Raw genomic sequence first — 21162 nt, 5'->3', positions numbered from 1 at the left:
TGAGCTGATTTTGATGAAGGCCGCCACGCAATTGGGTACTATGTTGGCGAGGGTGGCAGTTTCGCGACAGCTGAGACGCAAGGTGTCAGAAATTAAGAGTTGGAGAGTTGGAGAGTTGAAGAGGATACTTGACTACGAGTTGAGTAGAGTTTGTGGAGAAACAGTGGTGAAACGAACAGAGGCAGATGTAACATCATCCAGTCCAGTTTTGGTGATGCTAGGTCAGAGGGGACTCTACAGTCCATAGGTTAGACAATGCCAGACGACAGAAGCAAAAAGTGTCCGTTCGACATTTGGTACGGTTGAAAAGGCAAAGATGCAAGTCAAAGTTCTCTAACATATCATGCAACAGTTGTCTCAGGTCTGAGCGAGAACAGCTCTGTTGTTCAAAGGCCCGGGCCAGCCTTCCGCCAGACATTAAATGTCATAAGCCATAGAGTCAATTGACCTCCAACGTCAACTCAACGGCAACTCAAGCTCCGTAGACCCAAAAAGACAGCAATCATTTGGCATTCTCAACATAAAAAATAGATGGAATTAGCAAAAGAGAACTCCCCCGGGAAGGCTCGAACTTCCGATCTCCCGATTGTCTATTTAATAACAGTCGGACGCTTTAGCCAACTAAGCCACAGGGGACAGGTTGTGCTGTTTGTTGAAGAACGTGGCTGTAACAGAGTTCCTCAATCCTTGCCCAACTCTTTCGCGAGTCTGTGAAACAGATTTCCGGTCAGCAGTTTCAATCGAAGTAACAGTAGACGTGGCTTAGTATTGAATGGCTTTTGTTGTTGGGTTTGTACTTGGAGAATGGATTGCTAGTGTCAGATTGTGCGTGGCTGTGAGTGAGTTTGTTAGCTTGACAAGTGTCACATCAGCTCATCTAGTATGTTCAGTTCACGATGTAACAAGAACTCATACAACCATAGGGTCTGTGAATCAATAAAAGGACAGCTATTTTTGCTAGAGTGTCTCACTCTATTGCCAATTGATTCAATGCCAAAGCCATTGACCTAGTCTCATGTATTTACACCAGGTTGGAAGATTACCCTGTATCATGGCCCGCAACTTCTGGGGGCAAACTCATATCATCATATCGGTCATTACCGAAACCAACACCGCCAATGGCTATGAAGACTGAGCCTTGCTATCCAATATTGATTTGAAACTTCTTCTGCTGACATGACTCTTCCTCGAAGCCAACAACCATCCTTCACAGTCCAGAAGTGGCTATGCAAACAGAAAGGGGTAATTTCAAAGAACAACAATTTTTCAGAAAATTAACAGTGGATCTCTTCATTCCTGCATATTGTTTATCTGGGGAATCTTCATGACATTTTCGTCATGCGGCGATCCTACGGCCGGGGTTCGGAGTGTGTGATCGGCCAGGCATCAAAAACGGGGCCGAGATCTTCGGAGCCGGACCCGGTAAAGGATCAAACTAAGCAATTTACATTCCGGGGCTGTGTCAAGGCTGAGCAATGAGCTTAACAGTTGTTGTACCAAAAGATATCCTTGATTATCAGGTGATGAGATGGAGACAGAGATTAGCGGTCTGCCTTGTGGAGTTGAGCTTGTTTTGAGGCTCAGTTGTCTAGGGCCAACAGTTGAGGGCCAGCAATTGAAGACCTAGATCTTACCCAAGCGCCAGGTAGACGGTGCGCAGTAAGAGGTAAAATTAGCTAAGGACAATATCCTTGGTAATTTATGAGCATATCACCATAAGCTTTAGGAGAATCATCAGAAGGGTTAGGGCTGAGAAGACCAAAGCTTAGTCTTGGAATACATTGACTCATCATGAAAGTGTCCATACCTAGCCATCAGGCTTGCCCGACTTACACGAGGGATATCTCAAGTGGCAAATGATCAAGGCACTGCTGGGCGACACCTGGAGATATTGGATGTCGACAACATGAGATGTTAGCGCCGGGAATCATTCTAGAATGTTATCCCCATCCAACAGCTAAAGCTACGGCTTCTTGCTTCCGGCCATTTCCAGATACAGCAAATGCCATCCCGGCATCGCCAAGCCGAAGGGTGACCAACAATGACAAGTGGATGGACATTGACTTGAACAATTCCAAGAGGCAGTGCAACTGATCACACGTCCCTGACCCAATGACATTACACGTCCAACAGCGCTCGAGTTATCCTCTTCTGGACTTGCGCTCATGATATGATTGGTCAGGGTCGGTCAGTAGCTCTGCCGAGTCTCCGTGGGTGAAAAAGTCCAGCGGTCACGGAAACCAACAACAATCGGGCGTAATGACAAGTGTTAGCCAAACTATCGTGGCCGTTTACCCTCAAAGAGGCGGAGTAGATTCAGGGATCTGCACTATTTGCCTCTGGCCCTGGGGCTAGTCTCTCGTCTTGTTGAAGCTATCTCCGAGAATGGACCGTGGTTCAACAACGTTGACGTGAGAAGACATCGCCCTGTGAGGCAGAAACAAAAGACATTACCGTATATGTCATTCGAGTAATGCTTGGCCAACGCACATCGTTACCGGGTTCACCAAAGCCGAGAGCTTACCAAAAGTCTTGGCCATATCATGGATTTGAGCAAACGTGTCTTATTCCCATAGTTCAATTCAGAAAGCAAATATCGACACTGACGAACCCTCCATCGTTAGAGTTCAGGTTAAACCCTCAAATGGCTTGTGATTGTCATTTCCTGATTTGATAATGCCTCGTCCCATATCCCATCGTGTTGGTCGTATTCCCGCGACGAAATCAAGAGCTCTTTCTCATGCAGGAGCCTAGCGGCACCTCCAAGCCTTGCGCCCCACAAGTCCCTTCCGGTAAGATCATGTAGGCGAATCATAAATCACCGCCAAGGGGGCTGCATGCCACACGGACTCCACAATGTGGAAAGTAGATCGCTCTTTCCCCGTGTCACCTGTGCACCAGCTCAGGGTTCCAGGCTACAGGGGTAGAGGGGCAAGAAAACTTCAGAGGTATTAGTTTAGATGACAAAAATATTTAGGTAAGTTTAGTATGAATTTAGTGGGCCTTAGACTAGTTATTTTTGGCATCCTGTACTCGGGTCGGAAGTTTTCTTGCTCCCTGATGCCTGCGCCTGCATCTGCACTGCACGAAGCTTGGGTTGTGTCGGGTGCGACTTCCCATGGGGTCGACGTCACCTCATTGACCTGACGTTAGGTCGTAGCTCTGAAGGAAGGATGTATGAGCTGAGCTTGAGGGTGGGTTGAACCTGCCCGACAACATTAAATAACACCCTCTCCCCGCCTCCAACGTGAAACATTTGCATCTTGTCACTGACATTCCATCACCTAACAAAACAACATTGATCATCGAGTATCTCGCAACTTCTTTGATCAACCCTAAACAACTTTCAAGTAAACCATTTCTCGAATCAACACAGCACAACACACTTCACAATCCACAATGTCGTCCACTGAGGGCATGATCAACGGCGGAAGCTCTTCCGCAAACCCAACTAAGGCTCCTGTGATGGAGGGCAACGGAGGCTTCATGGCACAGCACAAGATGGCAGTTGAGCCTCCCAAGAAAGAAGATCTCCAGCGCAGTTATGCGACTGTTGTTGAGAACGATGCCAACCCCAAGGGCTGGTATGGTTCGATGAGTGAGTATCAAGGAAATCATGATATTGACACTTCGGCTAAAACCTCTAGTGAACGCTCTCGGAACTATCATTGGAACCATGGGTGCCGTTCCCTGCTGCATCATCTGCCCCAACCCCTTCAAGGAGGTCAACCAGGGTAACGTCGGCCTCGTCACGAAGTTCGGAAAGTTCTACAAGGCCGTCGATCCTGGTCTGGTTAATATCAACCCTCTCAGCGAGCGACTTATTCAGATTGATGTAAAGATTCAGACCACAGAGGTGCCCGAGCAGATTTGCATGACGAAGGACAACGTTACTCTTCGCTTGACCTCAGTTATCTACTACCACATTGTCTCCCCTCACAAGGCTGCTTTCGGTATCAATAACGTGAAGCAGGCTCTCATGGAGCGCACTCAGACCACTCTCCGGCACGTCGTCGGTGCTCGCGTTCTTCAGGATGTCATCGAGCGCCGTGAAGAGATTGCTCAGTCCATTGGAGAAATCATTGAAGACGTCGCCGCTGGATGGGGTGTTCAGGTTGAGAGCATGCTCATCAAGGATATTGTCTTCAGTCAGGAGCTGCAGGAGTCACTCTCTATGGCTGCTCAGAGCAAGCGTATCGGTGAAAGCAAGATCATTGCCGCTAAGGCTGAGGTAACATTCTACCTCATTTTTCACTTGGTCACATATGACTAACATACTCCTCCTAGGTCGAATCCGCCAAGCTTATGCGACAAGCTGCCGATATCCTGAGTTCGGCTCCTGCCATGCAGATCCGATACCTCGAGGCTATGCAAGCCATGGCCAAGTCTGCTAATAGCAAGGTTATTTTCTTACCTGCTGCTAATCAGACCATGGGCAACGCTCTCAACGCCGCCATGGCCAACCAAACTGGCGAATCCAGCGCTCGTGCCCTGGATAACGAAAATGACTTTGGAGGTCAGGACCCAGGTTTCCAACAGGCCATGAACGCCCGCGTCGTGGAGAACATCTAATCACGGCGTTCTTCCCTCGTGCGTATCACTTGAGGCAATGGGCTAACGCTTGAGGGTTCCCGTTTCGGGTTCTAGCCTGGTCTACTTGATTTCGGAAGCATTGGCTCGACTGCTCTCTTCTCGTCTTCATCAGAGCTACACCCCAGCTTTGCCCGTCTAACTCAACTGAATGACCTGTCACGTTTTTGCTTTCGACGCTGCACTCTGATACCCATCTCAACAACAATCGCCACCGCTCATTGCGCTTCTTCACTTTTAGTGTATGTATTCTACTTTCTTCTTCTATCGAGGGAGTGGTGGTGGATAGGGGTGGTGTCTTGTGCCTCTTCTTTTTGGTGATGGATACCCTTGGTTTGCTCAGATGAGCATTTAATGAGGATGGTTTCTGAATGATCCCTTAACGTCATGGAAAATACCCAATCGCTATGAATATACCCTTTTCCTTCTGATATTGCTGTGTTGGTGAAAGTGTTTCGTCTGATTGTGTACCTGAAGACTCTGCCGGCTGTACTGGCCTGAGAAACTTGGGGTGGCTGGCCTCAGAACATAAAAACAACTAAAAGCTTCAAAATTCATGGACCCTAAAATTGCCTGAGTTTTATGCTAGATTTACTTAACTTAGGTAACTTCAGTAAGTTTAGGTAAATTTAGGATAGTCTTGATCTTTGTACCTCCTCTACGATACGATGACTATCAACAAATACTTCAACCCACTCGTATATATAGAAAATGGACTAGATATCACGTTGCTCGACGATTCATGATCACGATTTCAACTCATTTAGCAATCACAATATCCAGGGCAGGCCAAACTTGAGGATTAACTTTTAAACTTGACAATTTTCTCTTCTATATCCCTCTGTTCACCCTCCCGTAATGATACATCAAAGCATAGTAATTCCTCTCCAGAAGTCACCGCGCATCCACCCAGGGGACGGGGAGGGGACAGAGGGTCAAGTTGAAAATACGAAAAAGGGATAAAACCAAATCACGCCAATATGCCCTCCACCCAAACGCCAGCCAGCCAGGAAACAAGGTGCGGGCAGAAGATGCCATGCCAGGAGTCTCTCAGGTATCATATATCTACACATCGGGAACCGTCCAATAGTCTGTTGTTGGGTTGACTTGAAATATGATCTTTCGTTTTGGAGCGGGTTCGTCGTCAGTGTTTAGACGAGTACGAGTAAAGCAGGTAGGATGAGATTGGTTAACCTCAAAGTCCTACAATTGTGTCTGATTCAGCATCGTCACGACTTGCGCCGTGGACGTTTACTTGAGGGCCTCTAAGCCTCAGAGTGTCGCTTCTTCTTCTTCTGCTTCTTCTCCTTCTTGGGCTCCTCGTCTTCTGAGTCGTCGTGCTTGCGCTTCTTCTTGCCATCAGTCTCTTCGGCGGCGGGTTGCGACTTGGAAGGTGTGGCCTTCTCCTCGGCCTTTCGCAGCTTCTTGAGTTCCTTCTTGCTGATGACCTTGGGTGTGCCATCGGCGTTCAGCTCAACGTCACCTCGCTCGTACTTGCGCTTGAACTTCTTGACTGAGATACCGGCCTCCTCGGCAAGGCGCTCGTAATCGGCCTCGGAGAGCTTCTTGGGCTTGCCAGGAGTGGCAGCCTCGTCGTCGCTGTCATCCTCAGCATCCTTCATCTCCTCGTCAACCTCCTCGATGAGCTTCTTGGCCTTCTTGAGCTTCTTTGCGGGGGTAGCTTCGTTGGTCTCCTCATCATCAGCAACACCATCGGCGTCACCGTTGTATCGGCGGGTCTCCTTGAGAGTGAACTGACCAGCACCAACAATCTCACCAGAGGGGGTGACGTTGGCGCCCTTGGGTAGAAGAGGCTTGCCCTCGAGCTTGCGGAGGTGGTTCTCAAGCTTGATGCGGTTGCTGAGACCAAGGATAGCGCGCTCCTCCTCATCAGCGTCGTCTTCGGCATCACCTAGGGCATCGACACGGAGACCTAGAGCAGCCTTGGCAGACAGCATACGAGCGATCTTACCCTTGTTTCGGCCGGTCGCCTGACCGATGAGTGAAGAGTGGTAGATGAGACCGTACTTAGGTGTATCGTGCTTAGTCTTGAGAGCGCGGAAGAGGGCCTTCTCGGCACCGAGAATCTGGATGGTGGAACCAGGAGACTTGGCCAAGCTGATGAGAGAGCCAGCGTGGGCAATGAGACGTGCACCGACGAGGTAGCCAACGAGAGCAGTCAGGTTGGGAGCGATAGCGCGCATGCGGCTCTCGAGGTACGAGGACAGCTGTGTTCGGTAGTTGGAGTAGACAATGACCTGGTCAGCCAGGAGCTTAATGTTGTCAAGATCCTCATCGGTGATCTCGGTACCCATGCTGATCTCGGCGGCAGCCTTGATGGAAGTCTCAATCTCCTCGGGAAGAATCTCAGAGAGGTCGCTATCGGCAATGTTGGTGCGCATGCCAACAGCAAGAATGACGCGAGCGTAAGCCAAGTTGTCGTTGAGAATCTTGGCCATCTCAGGGAAGTGCCATCCGTACCACTCCTTGGTTCGCATAGCGTAGACGTTGAGCTCCTTGTCGAGGTCGTCGAGAAGCTTAATAGCCTGGATGATCATGGAGTCGACCTTATCGGCAGAGAACTTGAGCTTGTGACGCGACATGGAGTGAGAAAGACCCAGGGCCATGCGGTCAAAGTTCTCCTCGAGCAGACCAGGGATAAGGTTGGGCAATCCACCTCGAATGCCACGGAAGAGGTCCATAGTGTTGGAGCCAGAAACAGGAGAAATGTTGAGCGAGGGCATGTTAGAGATGGCAGTGCCCAGCTTCATATCGGCGACGGCGAGCGAAGCCTTCTTCTCGGACTTCAGGTCGTCGAGGAGTTGGGTGAGAAGCTCAGGGACCTTGCCCTCCTTGAGAGACGCAGCTTCTTCGAGAGCGGTAGCGGCGCTGTCGAACTTGACAAACTTCTTGAGCTTGAGCCTATTAAGGGGAAAGATGTCAGCTAAACTCTTGATGGTATTTCGCCATTTGGCGATGGTCCACTCTGCCATTGAAGACATTTTCGGGTGCTCAATGGCATAGGTTTTCGCAAATAAAAAATGTTCAAAAAACTTACATCTCAACGACCTTCTCAGGTCGTCCAAGCTCAGCAGCGAGTTCCTCGTTCTTGAGCATCTTCTTATCAGTAGCCTTGAACAGGCCATAGCTGCCAATTGTTAGCCCATGCCTTGGTAGACCTTTACCTGCCTCGCCATCATGAATTGATGGTCGAGATCAAGATCGAGAGTCGCGACTTACCCTGCCGGCGTCTCGGCAAGCACAAAGAGCGACATTGTGAATTAGTTTTGGTTCCTTCCTTCTGGTCTCGCTCTATTCGATTGGCGTCGTGGCTTCCTCGCGAGGCACAGTCCGGTTCGTTGTGCGCGGCTGCGAAAGGAAAGATCGAGGGTGGGCTGGCGATGGAAAAATTTCAGATGAAGCTTGGGAAGGTTCCACTCAATTTTTTTGGTCTTGGTTCTGGCGCGGAAAGTGTGATGCAGGTTCTTCGGCTGCCGGAGCTACCTAGTTCCGGTTTCTGCATCAGGTACGTACCCCCAGCCACGGACTCCTGGCCACTCACGTGTCGACGCTCGCGACAGGATGTCTGGGCAAGCTTGCGTCGCAGGCTGAGGTTTGTTAGGCGGCCAATTTAAACAATCCAGTTGATTCATCGCCTTGGCCACGAAGACGCCCTATTGCCCTCAAGACCTGAAATACGATAGATCAAGGCCGACCGAACTACCACGAACGAGAATCAAGATGGAGGGTCTTCTCTACAACGTCAACGGCGGGTGCGTATTAGCTTGAAGACGGAGCTTCATACGAGTGGTTCTGGAGACTAATCATAAGGAACAGCTACGTCGAAGGAATTGTCCGAGGCTACCGCAACGGTCTTCTCACAGGCGCTGCCTACAACAACTTGACTCAATGCGAGACGATTGATGGTACGCGACGATGACTTCATCGCCAACTCCAGTATACTAACGACTACAAGATCTCAAGCTTCAGCTTGGCCCTTCATATGGCGATTTCCTCGCTTCCCTACCACCTAACCCCTCGACTTCAGCTCTCGCAGCCAAGACCACCGACAAGCTCATCTCAGAGTTCCGATATGTGCGCGCTCAAGCTGTCGGCTCCCTTGCTACCTTTATGGACTACGTCACCTACGGCTACATGATCGACAACGTCGCCCTTCTCATCACAGGAACCCTTCATGAGCGGGATACCCGTGAGCTTCTTGAGCGATGCCATCCTCTGGGATGGTTCGAGACTATGCCAGTTCTCTGCGTTGCTACAAACATCGAGGAACTTTACAACAGTGTGCTTATCGAGACCCCTCTTGCCCCATACTTCAAGGGCAGTCTTAGCCACCAGGATCTCGACGAGTTGAACATTGAGATTGTGCGAAACACACTCTACAAGAACTACCTTGAGGACTTTTACAACTTTGTCAACACTCACCCTGAGATGGCTGGTTCACCCACTGCTGAGGTCATGTCTGAGATTCTCGAGTTCGAGGCTGACCGCCGAGCCATCAACATCACACTCAACTCTTTCGGCACAGACCTTTCCAAGCAAGACCGTAACAAGCTCTACCCCAACTTTGGCAAGCTTTACCCTGAAGGAACTCTCATGCTCTCCCGAGCTGAGGACCCTGAGGGTGTTCGTCTGGCAGTTGATGGTGTTCATGACTACAAGTCTTTCTTTGACGCCATCTCAGTCGGCGGCGGCCCCTCAGGGCCTGGAAACATGGGTGGCGGCGCTGGTGAGACCAAGACCCTGGAGGATATGTTTTACCAGAAGGAGATGGAGATTTCCAAGAAGGCTTTCACCAGGCAGTTCACTCACGCCATTGTCTACGCTTGGGTAAAGCTCCGAGAACAGGTTAGTAAATCCAACATGAGTACCTCTCATCAGACTAACAAATCACAGGAAATCCGCAACATTACCTGGATTGCCGAATGCATAGCTCAGAACCAGAAGGAGCGCATCGGCAACTACATCAGCGTCTTTTAAATCGAGTATGAGTATTGGCATCGTTTTCATTTTTAGCAGGATTTTGTGTAGTATAGCAGCAACTGAGCTCGTAATGGCACGGATTAGTTCCCACACTGGCGCAAAGGGCAGATAGGTAGATGCAAAAGGCGGCATCGTCGCTCCATCTTTCAGGTGGCTTGTATTGTACATAGAGAGAAACAAGTTATTCTACAAAATCATCTCAGCTCCCGCCCTGTCTTACAGCGAGATCTGGTCCTTCCATGTCGCAGGTGTAAGACCCAGCTTCTCAACCATGTGAGTCCATCGCTCACTTCCCCTCTCCTTGCGGTCCATGTACTTCATCAGCTTTTGCCTTCGGTGCAGCAATAATCTCAAGTTTCGCTTGTTGTGCTTATCCTTGTATCCTCTGTTGATCTGCAGAGCCTGAGAGAGGTTGTTGATCTTGGTTGTTAAGATAGCAATCTGGACCTCGGAGCTGCCTGTATCAGGACCGCTTCGGGGTGGCATGTCCACTTTGTTGGGATGAATTGACTTTGGCTTGCCCTGCAGAACCAGGTCTGTATTGTGACGACCAAATTCTTCAACGATTCGTCTCACGTTGGCGTGGAAGCGGTCCTTTGCGCTGCTGTTACTGAGCGATGTGATACGGCGCAGAGCCTCAATAGCCTTCTGGTGGCGCTGCTCGTGTTGCTTCGTCTTATCCTCTCCCCTTCCGGGTTCCATCTGTGACTCGACCACGCCGATCATGGGCTTGGTAAGGGTATATGCGTGCTTGACAGCCTCAGTGAGTTCTGAGTCGGTAAGGAAGTAGTTTCGTAGTTCCGGAGATGTCGGTAGCTCATGTGCTTCGGCGAGCGGGTTTCCACTTCCATCCACAGGAACACGGGATGTAGCCTCTTGGCCAGCCGATTCAAGAGACTCTATAAAGGGAGTTGTCTTTCCCTTGACAGGATCACCCCACGCCTCATCCCTCTCACGGGCGAGCTCCTCACGCCGTTGCACATTGGCAGCCTTTCGCTGTTGAGCCTGAGCCCATCGGTAGGGATCCTGTTTCGCCTTGCGCTTCTTCTCACGCTGGGACAAGTTGGCCGTTTGGACGATGGGGAGAAAGTTCGGGGTAGCGGGCTTTGCGGCGGGTCGGAGGCAGACTGAACAATTGATTAGCATTGAAGAATCTAATGGCAATATAAATACATACGGTTCAATGTGCCGAAGCGCGGCAGCGCCGGTATTCTAGGGGGCATGATTGAAGCATGAACCTACTGCTTTGATACAGAGACTGATGGATTGTCGTCCAAAGCCCGCCCCAAATTTTCCTTAGCCCACCCTGCCAATGCCGTACCAGAAGCCCGCTGAGTACCAAAACGGCTTAGCGTTGCTATCACGTGGAGATACTGCACCTTGAACTCTTATCGCTGAGCTAGCCCATGTTTAGCCTAGCGGATTCAGGGCCATCAGGGCTTCCCACCACACACATTTTGGTGGTCTCAAAATTCCGTCGCGAACTTCTCGATTTGCGATTCTTTGCACGCAACACCACAATCCTCTTCGCCGTCACCTTCCAAGCCATCCTTCCTTTTCGTCACCCAAGACAAGAGAAGATAATCCGTCAAGATGGCTCCCTCCAACCTGCCCGCCCTCTTCAACGCTACCAGCCAGGACATTGAGACCCTCCTGGCTGCTCAGTGCCACCTCGGCTCCAAGAACCTCCAGGTTCACATGGAGAACTACCTCTGGAAGACCCGTGCCGATGGTGTCAACGTCATTAACGTTGGCAAGACCTGGTATGTTTGAATTGGAATTTTGGTGGAATTTTTGGGCTTCAAGATTGTTCAGAGGGATGGTTGAAAGCGCATGTTCGAATTGCGAAAAAATGAAGCTATTCGGAGGAGGGGCAGACAATCTTGAAACCAAAACACCAAATGTTTTCGCGCACAATTGCTAATAGCGCATCTTACAGGGAGAAGATCGTTCTGGCTGCCCGTATCATCGCTGCCGTCGACAACCCCGCCGATATCTGTGTCATCTCTGCCCGTCCCTACGGTCAGCGTGCCGTCCTCAAGTTCGCCGCCCACACTGGTGCCACCGCCATCGCTGGTCGCTTCACCCCCGGTTCTTTCACCAACTACATCACCCGATCTTTCAAGGAGCCCCGTCTGATCATCGTCACCGACCCCCGCACCGACGCCCAGGCCATCAAGGAGGCTTCCTACGTCAACATCCCCGTCATTGCCCTCGCCGACACTGACTCTCCCACCGAGTACGTTGACGTTGCCATCCCCACCAACAACAAGGGTCGCCACGCCATTGGTGCCGTCTGGTGGATGCTCGCCCGTGAGGTCCTCCGTCTCCGTGGTACCATCTACAACCGCGAGACCCCCTGGGACGTCATGGTCGATCTTTACTTCTGTATGTTTCCCATCAACTAACACCAGCAATACATACTAACAACTCGCAGACCGTGACCCCGAGGCTGAGGCTGAGGACAAGGTTGAGGAGGAGAAGCTCCCCGGCGCTGACGAGGAGGGTCCCGCTGCTATCGAGTCCGGCTTCCAGAACTCCGCTGGTGCTGACTGGGAGACTCCCGCCGCTGGCTTCGCTGGTGCCACCGGTGCCGCTGCCCCCGGCTGGGACGGTGCTGCCGGTGAGGAGTGGGGTGCTGCCCCCGCCAACACCGAGTGGGCTGCTTCCGCCGAGGCCCCCAAGGAGTCTCAGTGGTAGGGTACTGAGGCCCAGGAGGGTGATGGCCAGGGACACCAAGAGCCCGCCATTGACTGGTAAAACAAGAATTCAAAAAAGAGGATACCAAAACAAATTCAAAACAGAGATTGAATTTGAACACTTTTGGAACGGTTTTACGACGAGAGAGAGAGCAGAAAAGCGTGTGGATGTGTGTTGTGGTTCAATCAAACTATTCGACAACGTTAACCTTTTCCTTCCCCCCCTTTCGATAACACAATTCTTCTTGCTGACTATCTTACGAATTAACATCCGTGGGAATTGAGGTTTTCAACTCGGCGGTGCTAATGAGGGAAAGATACTCTCCTCCTTGTTTTGGGATGGAGAGGGAAAGCCCTGCGCTGCTGAGGGGATGGACTTGATCGTTATCCCGCCTCGTTTCTAAGGAATTTGTATTGATGCGAGAAAAGTCAAAATATGAGTCGTCTGACCTGGGTTTGCCCATGACATGATTAAGTGCAGTAAATATGCCTGTGAAGTCTTGTGTTTACTGGTAAAACTTCTGTAGACCAAGTTGGTGATGATCAGTACTTGAACCAGCGTCATCAAGGATGTGAATCATCTATCACGTAGTTAACAGCATAAGAGCTCACAAAACACAGGACCAACTCATCGTAAACATGGTATCAATTGTCAATCCTCACTACATCTACTCATCCTAATCTATGATATATCAACAACTAACTCCCCTTATCCCCACCTATCGTTAACACTAATTAAAGTGAATCCAAAATTGGCCGTTCTATTAACTGAGAAACCAAAAAAAGGAACAAGACGCAATATGACGCTTGCGCAGTGCGGGTATGATCAAAAACCAGGATAAGAGAAACCCCCATAGATGAGTCGTGCGAAATACACAAAAAAAAAGCCTGCCCAACTCCTTGCTTTGCGTCCCAGATGCTGTTGATTGTAATGATGATTATGTTGTATGTCTTGGGAGAAAAGAGAAACTCCTGGTGGGGTGGTATGTGAACGAGTTATGAGATGGGTATACTGTGAAGGCATGCTGGTTATGCTCTTCTTGTGGTGTTGAAACATAGGAAATGAAACGCCGTTTGGGTCGGTGAGTCATAAATCGTTATTATCGTTCCCGTATGTGTATGAATTGTGAAAATGTGGTAGGTAAACCACATGGTTGTGGAGTTTATTCGAGCATTTCCGAGTGACGTCGAATGTCCTCGTCGCTCAAAGCGCTCATCCAGAGACAGCGTTCAGTGATGCCTTCAATGGGCTGGAACTTGTATCGGGTGCTAGCCTCCAACAACCTAAGCAGTGTCTTGACAACAGAGGCCGCAATGCGACATCGTTCAAAGTTGATCAGGGGAGGCGTTGTAGGTGAACCAGCCATCTCAGATGGTCGCTGAGCATTGTAAAGCAGATCGTGGGTATAAATGCCGACGAAAGGAATGCAGCCTTGGTCAGAGCCGACCTCCATCTCCGCACGTAGGTTATAGAAGTTGCGCATGGGGGTGACCAGCTTCTCAAGGTCTTGCAGTGTCTTCAGGTCTTGAGGAGCGACATGCTGCCAGGTCTTGGTGAGTCTAGCGACTTCGTTACTCGACAGGGCGATGGTGAGCTGAGCGAGGGTAGCAAAGTTGCGGTAACGGCGACAGTGAGTAGCGATATGAATGTACTTGGTGATGCATCGTACTCTCTCCTCCAGGCCTTGCGTCAGGACAATCTCAGATATGGCCCATTTGACCATGATGTTAAAGCGCGCAATGACTACTTCAACACCATGGGCGTCAGAGTTACGAAGGAAGTCAACCCACGAGCGAGAGTCGCTATGAGCAGCATCCTTCCAGTTCATGTCAATGAGTTCCTTCCAGTCAATCTCGTTCAGCGCGTCCTTTTCGATGAGTGTGAACTGTTGAGCGAGAATCTCTGAGTCAAAGGCCAGGATGAATGGCAAGTGAGCAGAATACTTGTTGCTCTCGAAGGAGTTCACCTTAGCAACTTGACGAAGTGCATCGGCTGATGTTTGATCAGCTGTCTGAACGTACGCAGCGGCAGGCGTAGTCTCTGGAGTTGGAGGAAGAGGCTTCTGGCCCCAAACTTGATCCTCATGTAACTCAGGGACTGTGAAGCAGTGAGGAGGAGACATCTCCAGTGCTTGCACCAAAGTCATGGGAGGAGAAGGAGGCTTGCGGTTAGGAGGTGGAGCGGGCGAGCCAAGGGGATGAGCAGGGAGCTTCACTCGAGGCAAAATACCATCGCCGTATTCAGAGTCGTCGTATTCGAGGGCTTCTGCAGACATCTCCGATGAAAGATCGCTGTCATCGTCAAGGAAAGATTGGTCCTCATCCACTGACGGAGCAGTGTTGCCAGGCTTGATGCCTTCAATGCTCCGAGTCTTCTCAATAAAGTCGTAAGAAGCATGCTGCGAGTCGCCTCCATCTTCGGTATACAAGACGGTCTTGTGTGGTCGAGGCGTTGTTTCTTCATCTGAGCCCTCGAGGATGGACATGTTAGTCCAAGGACGACCCTTTGCCGAGTCTCGATCAAGAATGGGGACAGAAGAGTACGACTCGCGCGAAGAACCAGTCAAGAATGATCTCGCTTCGGTTGTAGGTCTCTCAGGCGAAAGTTTCTGGTCTTGCGGCTCAACCAAAGGCTCTGGTTCACTATCCTCAGGGTCCAGCATGAATGTCTCCCTGACCATCAGCTCTTGTTCATGGTGATTCCTCTTGCGATCCACTTCCGACTGCTCTGAAGCGAGCATGACCTCGCCAATTGTCTGAGGGGGAGCTTGAAGGCTGACAGCCGATTTGTGTGACTTCTTCTCGGGGAGCTTGCCCTCAAGCTTGGCTAAAGCAGACTCGATTCCACCGTCGTCATCATCATCCGGGATTTGAGCCAGTTTCTGTGCCTCTTTTTCGAACGAGGGGCGCATAGCTGGCTTGGATGAGTGAGTGCTGAATAGTGAAAGCTCTCGCTTCGGTTTGTCTGCAAGTTGTCCGACAGAGAAGGCCTCACTTCTAGGCTGCACGTACTCAATGGAGACGACTGAGCCTTGGCCGAAAGAACCACGTCCAAAAGACGCCACCCGAGGGCTCTGCATGAAAGAGCCACGAATAGACTCGGAATATGTTGTCAATGATCCCACAGATTGCGATCTCCTCAACGTAACAGGGTCTAGCTCTCCCACGTTCGTGGCAGCTCGCAGGTCTCCTCCAGGTCGTCGTCGAAGAATTCGCAGAGGCGGTGGCATAGGCTCCTCAGGCTCAGGTTCCGCGATCGATTGTGCAGAGACTGTTGTGGCATCGAAGCTCTGGACTGTGGATCGGCGAGCGAGGCCGTTTGTGAATGAGCTGCGGCGGCGAAGGATCGAGTTCAAAGACCGATGAGTCCTACCAGATTTGTTGCGTTGGTGGTTCTGATACGACACAGGAGGGCGGTTGCGAGTACTTCGAGCTGCTGTCGAGTATGAGACTCGGCTGCCATCCTCTGACATGGGTGCGCTAGTGACAGGGGCGAGGGTCTCGAAGTCAGGGACAAATGGTGGCAGAGGATCTTCATCCAACGATGGCCGAACAACATGTTGGTTGAGGAGGTATGAAGACCGTCGAGGTGTGTTTCCGCCATTGCCAGCAGGAGGAGTAGAGGGAGGAGTTGGATCGCCTCCCGTCAACTTAAAAGTATCCGCGAAGGCCTCAACAGAAGCATTGCTGTTAGGAATTCGGTGGAGAAGCGATGGGTCAAAAGGTGTTGTGTCATCCACAATCACAATGGATTTGCTGCCTGTAGTAATAGCCATGTCGCTAACCGGTCGGTGTCTATGTTCGTGTGTAATATGATCATAGGTGGTTGTATCCATATGAGCAGCCGAGTAGTGAAAGTCCCCGGTAGGAGTTAAAGATGGGTTAGGAGACATTGGTGGTGGCAATCCGCGACGATCAGCTTCAGCAGCAGCCTCGTCTCGTACCGCCTTCTTGAAGTCCTCGACGATCTCAGCACCGAGCAAGTCAATTCTGACAGTAGGGCGAGCACCATTAGGTCTATGGCGGCTCTGAGGTACGACAGCCGTTCCAGGGATGCGATTCGTTACTGCGCCACGGGGACCGATGTTGCCAAGGCTAACAAGGCTCCCCTGAGTGGGAGACATGCCTTGTCCCCTAGTGCTCAAGGCTCTTCGAACGGTTCCCAGTAGCTTCTTCATACCGTGTCCAGACATCGCGCCAGCGGGTATTCTTTCCTTAACAAGGCTTCGACTTTCAGGGTGAAGGTTGGGCGAAGGTACCAAGCTGGTAGAAAACTCATCCGGTTCCACATCGACAAAAGCCTGGCCAGGAGGTAACAAATTTCCTCGGACAAGACTTCCTCCATATGGGGCTGTCATCATGAACTCTTGATCCTTGAATGACAGTTTATCCGTGCTGTGTTCTCGCAGAGAATCGGTCAAACTGTTGTTGCGCTTGTGAGCAGCTTGGGGTCGTACACGCTTGCCAACAAGGGCACGAGGAGTCGTAGCTACTGGTCCAGTATGGTAGCCTGAAGTCGATACAGGGTGAGCACCCAGAGGGTTCGTCTGATGAGGCTGAGCAGGTTTGATCTTGCTTGGGAAAGAGCACGAAATGATATCCATGCTAGTCATGCTAATTGGCGATGTCTGCTGTTCGGCTGAGTCCCTCGCGGTTTGCCGTTCAGGGGTGCTAGGACGGTGCTCAACCACAACAGAATCTCCAACATGGCCAGCTCGAGAAACATCGGCGATGAAACTGGTTCGTTCGGCAGGACTCCTTCTGAGTGGTAGTAGACTTTCGATACGGGGTGTTTCGCCATCATCGCGGTCCCAGAAAGATGGATCCAGACTGGGATCACGATGTCCAGCAATACCACCAGGGGTAATAGGAACGCTGGAATCAAGAGTATCGTCGAAATTCGGGCCATCCCAGTATAGTGCGCAAACCCTTCGCCAACACTTCTTTAACTCTCCAAGAATCTTCAGCTGAACCTTTCGAGACCGGTTGCATTGCGAAAGTTCATCCACAAAATCGTTGAGTAGTTCGCAGAAAGTCTGTCGGAGGTTATAATCCACAACGAAGTCGTCCATAAAATAGTTGAGAATCCAGTGTCGAAGGGCAACAAATGTGCGAACGCGAACAACCATGCCTGTCTCATCATCACGAGCCAAAGCCCAGCGCAGTCTTGCAATAAGCATACGAAGAAGATCCACGGGCTCCAGAAACGCTCGGAAAGTCAGGAAGAAGTCGGAGATAAGTTCGTAATCGAGGAAACTGGGTGATGTGATTTCGGCAACGAGACGCGGTGGTGTGGCAGCTATAACAGCACCAGTTGCTGCGGAATATTTGACTAAGGTTCGATCATCGCAGGCCGGCTTAAATGTGAGATCATCGAACATGGCGGGTTCAACTTTAGAATTCGATTGATAGCTTGGGCGAATGGTTCGAGAAGGTTGTGTAGTTGAAGGAGTCTGAGTCATAGCGGATATATTTCGAGAAATTCGCAACATCGGTACAGCCATAGAACTCGGCCTCCTTGAAGATGTTATATCAGGATGCGAGCTATTTAGCACTCCCTGAGGTCGGCTCAGTAGCGAGGCGCTACTTGAGCGAAACTCCTCAGTGGGAGCGTACGAGGATCCACGAATCATTGGTGTGCCTCTTCCCGTGAATCGGGGAACTCCTATGCGCCACGAAGGTATCGTAATGTCGAGAAGAGGATCAGAAGTCGAATCGAAATCTTCCATAGTCCGAGGTCGGTATTCCTCCAATGGCTTCGAAATGACGATCTTGAAGGCCCCGGGTTCCGAATCTTTCGCAGCGGACACCTCGTGAACCGTGCTATCGGAGAGGGCGCGTCGATGTTTCACGGGCCGGAGCGGATACTGAGAATCGTGATCGAAGTATGATCGGTTACCGTCATAGGGTGAAGGTTCCGGTGTTGGTGTCCACTGACTAACGTGAAGTTCACTCGTCTCGTCTTGAAGTTGTTTACTAGAGATCGCATCCAAGCCTGCGGTACTGGGAGGTGTAATCGGAAAGACGAATTGAGGCTGAGGAGTTCGCTGGTACGCAGGGCGAACGGTCGGCCTGGAGAATGAGAGTCAGTCGTTTGTGGAACGCAGATGTCAAAAATACGAGCGAGCGTCGTGTTTCGTGCCAGCCACGTTGCTATCCCCAAGGCGACAGGTAGAAGGGATCACAATAAGAGCTCAGCTAAGACATCTCCCCACAAAGCGCAAGCCAAGACCGCAGAGTGAAGGGAGAGCGGGGATGTGGCTGGTAGTGACATTTCCCAAGGGATAAATGAGGCACTAGATGGAAACACGCGATAAATCAATCCTTCACTTACCTCAAATATATCCGACCATTGTTCCCGACGTTGGCGACAGTGAATTGACGTCCTTCACGACCTGCCGATCCACCGTCTGGAGTTATCTCCCATCGGGACAGACTGCCCTGATTATCTAGGCTGGAATCTGAGTCCTTGAGACTTCGAGTTGTGGGTTTCTTCTGGTGTATTCTTCGTTCTGAGAGAGGAACCAAGGGTTTCGCAACAATAGCCGTGGGCATGCGCGCGGTGTTGGTGGACCTAACAGAAGGCCACTTACTGGGCGTCGAGAAGCCAGGGCTGGTATTTTCCTTTTTCTTGAGTGCTGCTACGGCAGCAGTCACGTTGGGGGCTGCGACAGCGATAGCGCCTGAGCCGGAACGAGACCTTGACTGATCCTTCGATTTGGTTGACAACGGATCCTTGACAGTAGTTGCAGCTGGAGGAGGTGATGGTATAGGGACTGGGACTGGGGGCGGCGCGCTGAGACCAGACGCTGGTGTCAGCGGGTCCGCGGACGTCGAAGACTCCAGGGCCTCCATGGCACGGCAAGGCCGCTCGCAGGCGCGTTGCCTGTCGTCACGTCAGGAGAGGGCAGAGCTGACGGTGCTCAAAGCGATAGAGGAGCTGGCAATCAAGGCATTGAGTTAGCAGCGAGCGTTTCAGAGGTTGAGTAAGTCGGCGCGCATATCGTGGGTTATGCTGGGCGCGCGTGGTGGAGAGAGATCGAGACAAGATGGAAATGAATGGGGAAGGGAAAGAGAGAATAAAGGGAACGCGGCGAGTCCGAACTGGAGAAGTGATTGATATGAAAAGAGAGAGAATTAGTTGGCTTGTGCCATCCCACCATCAACAACATTAGATTGCCATGTTATGCTAGTTAGTCCAAGTGTGCTGTGCACTGTAATTAATTACCAGTAACCAGACCAACCTGAGGCCTGGCGAGACAGACAAGCATGGAGTACCTTGTCGAGTTTCGAACATAGACAATCTTGAAAAGGGTGGATCTGATGTCATAAAGTAACAATAAAACCAAACTTACATGATAAAGCCATAAAGCAAAAAGAGACTCGACTCGATTCTAAGGAAGAGTTGCTGTTGTTGTCGTTGATATTCGAGTGCCGGATAATTTCAATGATCGTCGGAGCAAGACAGTTCAGCTCAATCAGAGACAGAGGGGTCGTGGCTGTAGAGAGAGAATCGAAATAAGAACGTGTAACTTTGTTTAGTAAATGACGGGCACACGATACAACACAATAGACCCTGGTCAAAGCCCTTTTGTCTCTCTCACACACGTTCAAAAAGCAAAGAGAAGGGGAGAGAAAGAAGAAAAGAGACCTTTTCCTCAGAGGCAATTTGGGGGAAACTCAAAAACCTCTCTCAGAGAGGCCAGAAAGAGAGAGTGCGGACAGGAGATGGGCCTTGAATGGCGCGGGCTGGACCTGGACTCGGGTTGGCACATGGGATGGGATAGAGGGTGTGGGGCTGTATTAGTCTAGCACTTAAGAATAGCAGTAATTGATTCAGGTCATCTTGTAGCTGTACTGCAATCTCAGTGAGAGTACAGTCGAGCTGAAGGTAGAGATACTTTCAACCGCTGTATTCCTCTCAGAGCCGAACCCAGTGGAAGGGTTGCTGGTGGGTTAGTCCATCTCTCTCCCGTCTTTCAAAGTCGAGTTCATAAGTCTGATTGGCGATTCCAGCTTCAGCTAAACTTGACACGAACTGTTTGCCTCAAGCTAAACAAAAGCAGGGAGTCATGAACAGCAATTCGTATCTCTCTCTCTCTCTTCTCAAGTAACTCATCATAATAGTCACAAGATGAGGTCTTACTTGAGCAAAAAAGCAAAGAGCAGGGTATGTCCATGGCGTTGGTTACCACGCTTCGTCTTCACAAGCCTCAATCGGTACACAAAAGTATCGAGTACCCGCCGTTCATCCCTCAACGGTTCAACCGCTCGGCCCGCGTCGCATACAAAATATCCCCTGCAAACCCCAGCCATTTGCATATCCAAAGGTACTCTGTACCTGCACCTCTGCCATGCTTTTACGTTGCAGCCAGAAAACCCGCCAAAAGTACCTACTACGTACCACGGCACACTCGAGTCAATATTCGTACTGATTTTCCTCTGTTGGGCGGCGGAGCTAAGGTGGGAGTTCTAGAGTTAATGCCCAGTTTTGTCGATCAGAGGGGATATCTTGGGTATCAATTCTGATAGAGTTTTTGCAATCTGATCGGAACGTTCCACGAGGGGATTTTCTTGCAGACGTTGGTTGATTGAGGGACTGTACGACAATTACTGCACTATGACTACAGGCGGGGGTTGAGAGCGAAATCGTTCCAGAAAGAGAATCCCATGACCGAGGATGCAGCGCAGCTAATGCATCATGCATGAGCCCATCACGTTTTCTACTCTTGGCGTTAGTATCCGTGTGTTTTCATCACAATCAGTCACTATTCTCTCATCTGTTTTCTTCCATCTTGAAACTGACAACATTTGAGAATCATTCCATTTCTCTCGCGCGCGATCTGATCCTCCCTACACGTGCCATGCATCC

General features: G+C 50.5%; 6 protein-coding genes and 1 non-coding gene across 7 annotated transcripts; 3 read left to right on the top strand and 4 right to left on the bottom strand.

The window, feature by feature from the left end:
- Window positions 1-551: 551 nt before the first annotated feature.
- FOBCDRAFT_t169 lies at window positions 552-636 on the bottom strand. Its single transcript has one exon. It is a non-coding gene; the product is annotated as a tRNA-Asn (tRNA).
- A 2465-nt stretch (window positions 637-3101) lies between these two features.
- On the top strand, window positions 3102-5021 carry FOBCDRAFT_230222 (uncharacterized protein). Its single transcript, XM_031187801.3, has 3 exons — window positions 3102-3598; window positions 3648-4231; window positions 4288-5021. The coding sequence occupies exons 1-3, from the start codon at window positions 3400-3402 to the stop codon at window positions 4570-4572; spliced, it is 1068 nt and encodes a 355-aa protein (XP_031035066.1). The 5' UTR covers window positions 3102-3399; the 3' UTR covers window positions 4573-5021.
- Window positions 5022-5385: 364 nt separating this feature from the next.
- FOBCDRAFT_322349 (RNA-processing protein NOP58) lies at window positions 5386-8026 on the bottom strand. Its single transcript, XM_031187808.3, has 3 exons — window positions 7831-8026; window positions 7649-7738; window positions 5386-7512 (listed from the first exon to the last, which is right to left on the bottom strand). The coding sequence occupies exons 1-3, from the start codon at window positions 7863-7865 to the stop codon at window positions 5856-5858; spliced, it is 1782 nt and encodes a 593-aa protein (XP_031035073.1). The 5' UTR covers window positions 7866-8026; the 3' UTR covers window positions 5386-5855.
- A 151-nt stretch (window positions 8027-8177) lies between these two features.
- Window positions 8178-9773, top strand: FOBCDRAFT_230216 (V0 complex, c/d subunit of ATPase). Its single transcript, XM_031187809.3, has 4 exons — window positions 8178-8363; window positions 8428-8516; window positions 8567-9456; window positions 9505-9773. Exons 1-4 carry the CDS (start codon window positions 8332-8334, stop codon window positions 9586-9588), a joined length of 1095 nt encoding a protein of 364 aa, XP_031035074.2. The 5' UTR covers window positions 8178-8331; the 3' UTR covers window positions 9589-9773.
- FOBCDRAFT_230215 (mitochondrial 37S ribosomal protein MRPS28) lies at window positions 9774-10872 on the bottom strand. The gene is made up of 2 exons (XM_031187810.3): window positions 10769-10872; window positions 9774-10718 (listed from the first exon to the last, which is right to left on the bottom strand). Exons 1-2 carry the CDS (start codon window positions 10812-10814, stop codon window positions 9808-9810), a joined length of 957 nt encoding a protein of 318 aa, XP_031035075.2. The 5' UTR covers window positions 10815-10872; the 3' UTR covers window positions 9774-9807.
- Window positions 10873-12756, top strand: FOBCDRAFT_188440 (ribosomal protein S2, flavodoxin-like domain-containing protein). The gene is made up of 3 exons (XM_031187811.3): window positions 10873-11354; window positions 11531-11979; window positions 12029-12756. The coding sequence occupies exons 1-3, from the start codon at window positions 11185-11187 to the stop codon at window positions 12289-12291; spliced, it is 882 nt and encodes a 293-aa protein (XP_031035076.1). The 5' UTR covers window positions 10873-11184; the 3' UTR covers window positions 12292-12756.
- A 304-nt stretch (window positions 12757-13060) lies between these two features.
- FOBCDRAFT_230212 (uncharacterized protein) lies at window positions 13061-19395 on the bottom strand. The gene is made up of 2 exons (XM_054706570.2): window positions 18625-19395; window positions 13061-18362 (listed from the first exon to the last, which is right to left on the bottom strand). Exons 1-2 carry the CDS (start codon window positions 19143-19145, stop codon window positions 13454-13456), a joined length of 5430 nt encoding a protein of 1809 aa, XP_054562545.2. The 5' UTR covers window positions 19146-19395; the 3' UTR covers window positions 13061-13453.
- Window positions 19396-21162: the final 1767 nt, after the last annotated feature.

This window comes from Fusarium oxysporum, chromosome VIII (assembly GCF_013085055.1).
Source record: "Fusarium oxysporum Fo47 chromosome VIII, complete sequence".
NCBI lineage: Eukaryota > Fungi > Ascomycota > Sordariomycetes > Hypocreales > Nectriaceae > Fusarium > Fusarium oxysporum.
The sequence above is the reverse complement of the archived record's forward strand: the minus strand, read 5'-3'. Positions and strand labels throughout refer to the sequence as shown.

Excerpts from the sequence above, each read along its gene's own strand:
- FOBCDRAFT_230216 (XM_031187809.3), top strand. The coding sequence starts at position 8,332 with ATGGAGGGTCTTCTCTACAACGTCAACGGCGG. Across the intron at positions 8,364-8,427 it reads CTCTACAACGTCAACGGCGG|CTACGTCGAAGGAATTGTCC; the intron begins GTGCGTATTAGC and ends CATAAGGAACAG. Across the intron at positions 9,457-9,504 it reads GGGTAAAGCTCCGAGAACAG|GAAATCCGCAACATTACCTG; the intron begins GTTAGTAAATCC and ends AACAAATCACAG.
- FOBCDRAFT_230222 (XM_031187801.3), top strand. The coding sequence starts at position 3,400 with ATGTCGTCCACTGAGGGCATGATCAACGGCGGAAGCTCTTCCGCAAAC. Across the intron at positions 3,599-3,647 it reads GGGCTGGTATGGTTCGATGA|TGAACGCTCTCGGAACTATC; the intron begins GTGAGTATCAAG and ends TAAAACCTCTAG. Across the intron at positions 4,232-4,287 it reads TCATTGCCGCTAAGGCTGAG|GTCGAATCCGCCAAGCTTAT; the intron begins GTAACATTCTAC and ends TACTCCTCCTAG.
- FOBCDRAFT_230215 (XM_031187810.3), bottom strand. The coding sequence starts at position 10,814 with ATGCCCCCTAGAATACCGGCGCTGCCGCGCTTCGGCACATTGAACC. Across the intron at positions 10,719-10,768 it reads GCGCTTCGGCACATTGAACC|TCTGCCTCCGACCCGCCGCA; the intron begins GTATGTATTTAT and ends TCAATTGTTCAG.
- FOBCDRAFT_230212 (XM_054706570.2), bottom strand. The coding sequence starts at position 19,145 with ATGGAGGCCCTGGAGTCTTCGACGTCCGCGGACCCGCTGACACCAGCG. Across the intron at positions 18,363-18,624 it reads AATGGTCGGATATATTTGAG|GCCGACCGTTCGCCCTGCGT; the intron begins GTAAGTGAAGGA and ends CTCATTCTCCAG.
- FOBCDRAFT_188440 (XM_031187811.3), top strand. The coding sequence starts at position 11,185 with ATGGCTCCCTCCAACCTGCCCGCCCTCTTCAACGCTACCAGCCAGGAC. Across the intron at positions 11,355-11,530 it reads ATTAACGTTGGCAAGACCTG|GGAGAAGATCGTTCTGGCTG; the intron begins GTATGTTTGAAT and ends CGCATCTTACAG. Across the intron at positions 11,980-12,028 it reads CATGGTCGATCTTTACTTCT|ACCGTGACCCCGAGGCTGAG; the intron begins GTATGTTTCCCA and ends AACAACTCGCAG.
- FOBCDRAFT_322349 (XM_031187808.3), bottom strand. The coding sequence starts at position 7,865 with ATGTCGCTCTTTGTGCTTGCCGAGACGCCGGCAGG. Across the intron at positions 7,739-7,830 it reads CTTGCCGAGACGCCGGCAGG|CTATGGCCTGTTCAAGGCTA; the intron begins GTAAGTCGCGAC and ends AACAATTGGCAG. Across the intron at positions 7,513-7,648 it reads CCTGAGAAGGTCGTTGAGAT|GCTCAAGCTCAAGAAGTTTG; the intron begins GTAAGTTTTTTG and ends TCCCCTTAATAG.